Source organism: Protopterus annectens, chromosome 1.part0, assembly GCF_019279795.1.
Source record: "Protopterus annectens isolate FY-2018-M chromosome 1.part0, PAN1.0, whole genome shotgun sequence".
NCBI lineage: Eukaryota > Metazoa > Chordata > Ceratodontiformes > Protopteridae > Protopterus > Protopterus annectens.
In genome coordinates, this window is record NC_056725.1 from 839287122 (window position 1) to 839293896 (window position 6775).

Below are 6775 nucleotides of genomic sequence, written 5' to 3' on the forward strand. Positions count from 1 at the left end.
CCTCCTGCATGTGCGTTTGCGAGGTACCTCCTCAGTGGGAATCTCTGGGGAGGACTCGCCAATGCTCTGCTGCTCCCAAGTGGGAGCTTCTTGAGGGAAAATGGTGGCAGGCTGTCCCTGAGATGGGCAGGATGATCGGGACCGTACCTAAAACAGAGGGAGTCAGGGCGGAGGTCAGAGGACAAGATGGACAAGGGTCTCAAAATCAAGAGAACCCTCTCCACCACATCAAAAGCCGAAGAAAAACGGATGTCCTGAGAAATGCCAGTAGGAACCGTTCCCCTCTAACCCGACGGGGGACTCTGGGCTGAGACTCCAGGAGCTGAGATGCTGAGGGGAAGACTACGGTCCGACACGCTCGGAGCTGACAGCAACCCCTTGGATCAGACGCAGAGGCTACAGCTCAGGGAGCTCACTGGATCAGACACGCTCAAGTCAATGGCTGGTGTCAAAGTACCATCGGTGCCGACCCTTTGACCCTGAGGCTCCTTGGATCCACAGGCTCCAAAACCGAAGGCCGGATCGGAGAAGTGATGGGGGTAAAGACTGTGAGCTCCCAGCTCCGAAGGAAAAGGGGGCAGGCAAGACCCCCATATGAATTTGGGTGCTGATAAACTTCCACATCATCTTGTCCATCTCCGCTTCACTGAGGCTCTAGGTGGAGCAGGAGGATGAGGCTACTGACACTGGTCTGGAGCGTCAGTGAGGGGAAGCCCGAATGGGTGACCGGATCTGAGATTCCTCCAGCTTGGGGAGAACCTGGCAGAATAGAGCCAGGGAGATCCTAGTCTGGTACCTGTTCTAACTTTCAGCGGGTCAGCCAGAGCTGAGTGGTCAGGAGACCGCTTTCCTCACCCTGTCCTTTTAGATTTCTCCCCTTCCACGGACCTCTTCTCGGGAATTTGAGTCCCAGAGGCCAGGTAAGAGGTAGAAGTTGACACTGCACCTAACGTAGGGGGCACAGGGGCTACAGTCCACGAAGAGGGAAGTAGGGCCTTCAGGATGAGTTTATCCCTGCTGTCCTTCAGTGCCCTGGGATTAAACCCAGCACAGGTAGGACAGGAGGTTAGTAGATGGGCTGCCCCCAGACACACCGCACACAGTGTGGCCATCGGCTGGAAAGAACTTATGGCCACACTCTGTGCACTTCCTGAAACCTAGCTTAGAGGGTTTCAGCCATATCCCATGACAGGCCCAGATGGAAAGAAAGGGAAAAAAGATGAGGGGAAGTAGACAGTAAACATAGGAAGAAATAGCTAAGGAAGGTAAAAAGAGAGTAAAATCCACTCACTTACCCCAAAATGACTAGCTAAGAGCTCAGACCACGATACGTTTCAGTGGCAAATGAGATCTAGGGGGGGTGAAAGGGGCATTATGGGTAAGGGGAAGAGCTTTGAGCTCTGATTAGATGCTGGATATGCGGCCTAGTCGGATCAGTTACAGATCCGTAAACCCACAGGTTGAAGATAAAATTAAGTCAACTACTTCAGATCTGATTTTACTACAACATTCTTGCTTTGAGGTTTATGACTGAAATCTAAGTGCAACATTTTATGCTACATTATAAAATTAAACTGCTTTCACAGACACCATCAGAAGGGCGGCAAACCACTGCAGACTCCCTGCTTCAGCAATATACTAAAAAATGCCCTGCATTCACAAGTGCTGCCAAACATGCTAGCAAATAAATGAAATATTTGTTTTATTTGAATCACAAAATCTGAGGAAGCAACCATTTTTCTGTTGCTTAAAAAGGTCAACAACACTACTTTCACAAGCAATGTCAAGGCTCTAGCAAACAAATGAAAACCACTAATCCAGATGTAATTGTTTTGTAGTTTCTGATCATGGATAAGCAATGTGCATCATTGTTATCTTAAGAAAATATTAAAGACTTAAGAGTAATTTCACAAGCTCTGTCAGACTCGCTAGCAAATAACTGCCAAAAATTTGAAAACCGCCAGGAAAGGCATTGTCACTGCAAGTTAATATACCTACATGTCAGTGTGATTGATGATGTACTGCCCAAGCCTTGAGTATGGCAATGAACACAACAAAAATGTTAAGCTTCTAGCGGTGGATTTCTTCTACATTAAAAAGCACTTGCTTCCAGAATACCTGAAGTGAAAATTACTTAGATGTATTGTCTTGAAAAGCATTCATCAGACTAACATGGTGTGTGTTTACATATGCACAGACAAAAACATTACTTTTGCTGGAATAAAGCATTTCTGTATCCACCACAAAATACTACTACAAAAGAAGGGTGGATTAGCCTAGCTGTTGTATGAATCACACAAAAATTCTTAAAGTATTACCGATAAGTTTAACATTTGTCAAGCTCTACCATTCACTTGAGATCTAAACACAGTTGCTATGCTACGAATGAAAGAAACATGCAGCTCATAACAGAGACCTTCTTAAAGTTTGGGATTAACAGAGGAACAGCTTCTCTGGGTTGTATGTGAATCTAGAGATTCAAGCTGTCTTATCTGCATCATCATAACAAATTTGAGAAAAAATAATAGTGACAAACTAGGCTGAACTGCACACATTTATGTGACTTTCTGCTCATTATGACCAGTCTCTAAATGCTTCATCTTGAAGAATCTTACCTTGCTAAAGCTGCTGCTTGGTGAATACCCTAAAGTGGAAGCAAAAGATCCACTACCACTGATGTTACTCTGCAGTGAAGGACTGTATCCAGGAATGCAGCCAGGAGAAAACTTTGGGCTTACACTAGGAGACCGGGAAGGACTATAACTCAGTACGCTCTGGCCTTGTATCACTGGAGAGGATGCAAGGACAGGGACTTCTTTTATTGCTGGTTCAGGTAGTGGAAAGGACTGTTTTAAAGCTGAAAGAGAAAGAAAAGAAAGTAGATGTAGTACATATAGCACAATCTAAAAAAAAAAAAAAAAAGGCCATTTTAAATGCATTAATTTTTGGTTACATATGACCACAGAGTTCATGAAGCTAACTGCCTGCTTATATTCTTGCCTGAAAGTAACAAACTCCTTCCACCCAAGGGAGACTAAAACAAATAGCCATGCCCTAACATCCTTTGAGAACGTAACATGAACACAGCACACTTTGGCATTCCAACTCAAAATAATATGCATGCAGCTTCATACATGGACTCCAGACTATTCAAAGAATTCAAACCAGTTAATACCCACTGTAGAAAGCTTGCATCACTAACTCATTTCCTAGCTCAAATTCACAACCATTGCTTCAACTCCCCACTACACCACATAAAGTACTCCTGATTATCTTACTTCCATACCACCACTTCTGCAAAAATAAAGATAACTGAAAAGCTCCAAAATAAGACCAACTCAAAAATACAAAAAAATACAAGTAAGGTATAACATCTGCAACTGAGAATATGCTAATATGGCTTGCTTTCTTTTATATACATAAACAGGTTTACCTATGTCTTAAGGGGTAATTCAATAAAGTTGTTAAAAACTAACCATAATAACGTTTCATCTCTCCTGTCTAAAAGATGATCACCACCTTTATCTAAAAACATGTCACTCTTGTTTTCAGTCAGTAATGGTATGGCTCCATATCATTTCAAGCACAGTCCCTTACAACCCCTCTACCTCAACAGTTCAACCTTACAGACTCATCTCATCCTTGATCCTATGATGAAAATATTCAAGAAAAATTATTTACAATCAAATACTAAAGCACATAAGTACAATATCCTCAATGACTGCCAACACAAATTCATGTCAGTCCACACAACATACATACAACTTTGGAAAACAAGCAGGCGTTACTGTTGTTCAAACAAGCTTCCAAAGTGTAACACATACAATCCTTATCAGGAAATTCCATTCTCTTGCCTTAGACAACCACACTGGAGCAGAGAGGCCAACATCAATTTTACTAGTATTAACTTATCGGGCACATTTAACTCCCACATTCTTCAAAGTTCATTAATGGGTCCCATTTTGTACACTCAGCTTATAAATAACTTAACCACCAATTCATCCACCTAATACTACCACTTTGTCCCGACAACATCGTTATGCAAGACTCTGGCATAAACACCCATACATTACAAAACAGCCTCAACCTATATGTTGCAAAGGCTGCTACCATGCTTTTCAGTAAATACAAAAAAACCCCACTCCAATATATATAATAAATACAAACACATACGTATGCATGTTCACTCCAAACAGCCAGATAAGATATTTACATTGATTGACCTGCACTAAGTCTTACCATGGATCCCTCTCTTTCCTTCATATCCCACAACGATACAATAATGCTCCAAGGTCATAAAAAAAAAGTCTTGACACTAACAATTTAAACTACTCCTGGCAGGGCTGCTGTACCCCCAAAAAACTTATTCACAGACTACACTACTTCACAATGTTCTCAACTCTACTTTAAATATCCATGAAATACAAACTACTGCTAACCCTAGCTGCAAATTCACCTACCTCCATAAACAGATCACTCAAGAAAAACTGGCTACCATTAAATGCCCACGTCACTCTTCTCTTCACTCACCTTTAAGCTATTCCATGAGCAGTACTGCCCCCACCTCAAAAACAAATGGACTCTTCAGTCTTCACTTTCTGACCTTCACAGCAAATATGATATTAGTAAATCTCCAAGGACTGCATGTCCTTATGAATACAGGCGAAAAATTTTTACAAAGGTTTAGGGAGAAAAAAAACGTTAGCATCTTAAAAAGCCATTTATATCATTCTGTTTTATTCACAAGACCCGATTAAGCCTGCATAAATTCCTTGCTTAGCCCTCCCTGTTGCAGAACAGCTACTCATAGGTGAAAACAAATCTAACTGCTCTTGTGGGTCATTTGAAGCCCAGCTGACTGCCCATTAGTTAAAATTACCCATACCTAGTTCCAATGTGTGCTTAACCCATAATAAAGTGGTAAGTTCTTGGTGAGATTGTGATTATTTCTATGGAATACCATTGAGCATTTACAAGGATGATATCGTTGGAAGAGCATTTGTGTGCTGCCTCTGTCCATTAGCAATACAGGAGGCAGTCTTGAGTAAATTTCCCCGATTCCCATCCATAGACCCACATGACGTTTGAATAGGGACAGTGATGAATTCTGTTGACGTCTTTTCAAGGCGGTAACCTCAGATGATGAAGCTGTCTCTCCAAACCATATTGTTTAAGTTACAGAAGAGGTTTAGGTCCTGGCAACAAGTACTTCTGATACCAGCTAACTTGCAGATGTGTATTAGCGCCATCAGTATTGGGTCAGAGGAAGTTTTAAGCCAGACATGGGTCCCATCTCAGCAAGTCTGCAAGATAATGAATACAGTAACGGTGCTTTGAGGAGGTCCATGTAGGACCTGTGTTTTAAGGTCTTTTAGTCACTGTGAGGAACCTCTGTGTTTAAGTCATTGCATATGCCTGGCAAAATGTATGCCAAACTGTACTCCATGACTGACCTGATAAGTGCAGAGTAAAGGGGGACAATGACATTCCTTTACTGGAGGCTATTCCTTTACTTATAAGATGTTCAATATTGGAGAACTTTACCACTGTGGACACATGCTGGTCAAATTTAAGGTTACTCTCCACATACATGTTCCCAAATCCTAAACTACAGGGTCAACTCTTAGGGGTGTATTGTCAATATGGAAGTTTCCCAGGGTAATGTGTTTCCCCAAAAGATACAATAATGCATTTTTTTTTGCGTTTAGTTTCAGTCCATTGCTCTGGCACCAGTTATTAGTTTTGGAAAAGCTTTCTTGCAGAATGGAGGAGTCATTTGGGGATTCAGTGACTATTCCTAGCTTGCAATCATCCGCAAACTTTACCAGCAAGAATCTGCTGATATTTCCTTTTACTTCAGAGGAGAAAAGGCCAAAGAGGAAAGGTCCCAGTACTGAATGCCATGGGGCTTCACTGATTACTGATCTTTTTGTGGCGGCAGCTTTCCCTGTCTTGACCTCTTGATTCCCATCAGTGTGCAATCAAGCAGGTGACCAAGAGGTTTACTCCTAGTTGGGCAAGTTTCTCAATATGTCAAGTGATGTACTGTGTCAAAAGCTTTGATCACATCTATGTAGGTGGCATGCAGTCTTGCCTTCATCCATTGCTTTGGTGACCTTTTCAAGGAAGTCTTCTAGGTTGAATAAGCAAGAACTGCCCTTGACAAACCCAAACTGGGATGGGCTCTAGTGTTTGGAGATTCCCTATGTCTTTACTGATCAATTCCATGACAAGCCTCTCCATGACCTTACAAATGAGGTGGCTCAGACTTATGGGTCAGTAATTACCCAAGTCAGTGGATAGCCCTCTCTTGTGCAGGGGTATGACTGCAGCTGTCCTCCATTCACTTGGTACAAAACCTGTGCAGATTCTGAGATTGAACAGCATCGTCAGGGGTGCAGATAGATCTAGCTTCATGCTATTTTCAATACACACTGGAATATTGCCCATTGCCACTGATGCAGTACTTTGGGCTTCTGAAATCACGTACAAGACTTGGTCCTGCAAGAAGGCAGAGGCATCAGTCACTGGGATATCTTGTGATATAATAGGGGGTGAAACAGGTGAAGTTGCGAGTCAGCTAGAACGTTTGGTAGGTTTTCAGCTTTGGTGTAAGGTGGTGACATTCACAATCAGCTCAGCACATTGCTCCTCTTGAGGCTGCAAACATAGCTAAAGAAAGCTTTATGGTTGTCCTTTGCATGGGTGGCTATTTCTGCCTCAAAATTGGCTTTGGTTCTTTTTTAGTTGCTTATTTATTTTAATAATGGGGCTA

The 6775-nt window shown here is 42.3% G+C and overlaps 1 protein-coding gene across 1 annotated transcript in view; it reads right to left on the minus strand.

Moving 5' to 3' along the window:
- The window catches only part of TMEM209 (transmembrane protein 209), a 439863-nt gene that overhangs the window by 389699 nt on the left and 43389 nt on the right, over positions 1-6775 (minus strand). The window contains 1 exon segment of the mRNA XM_044063801.1: positions 2616-2857. Within this exon segment, the coding sequence (XP_043919736.1) occupies positions 2616-2857 (242 nt within the window).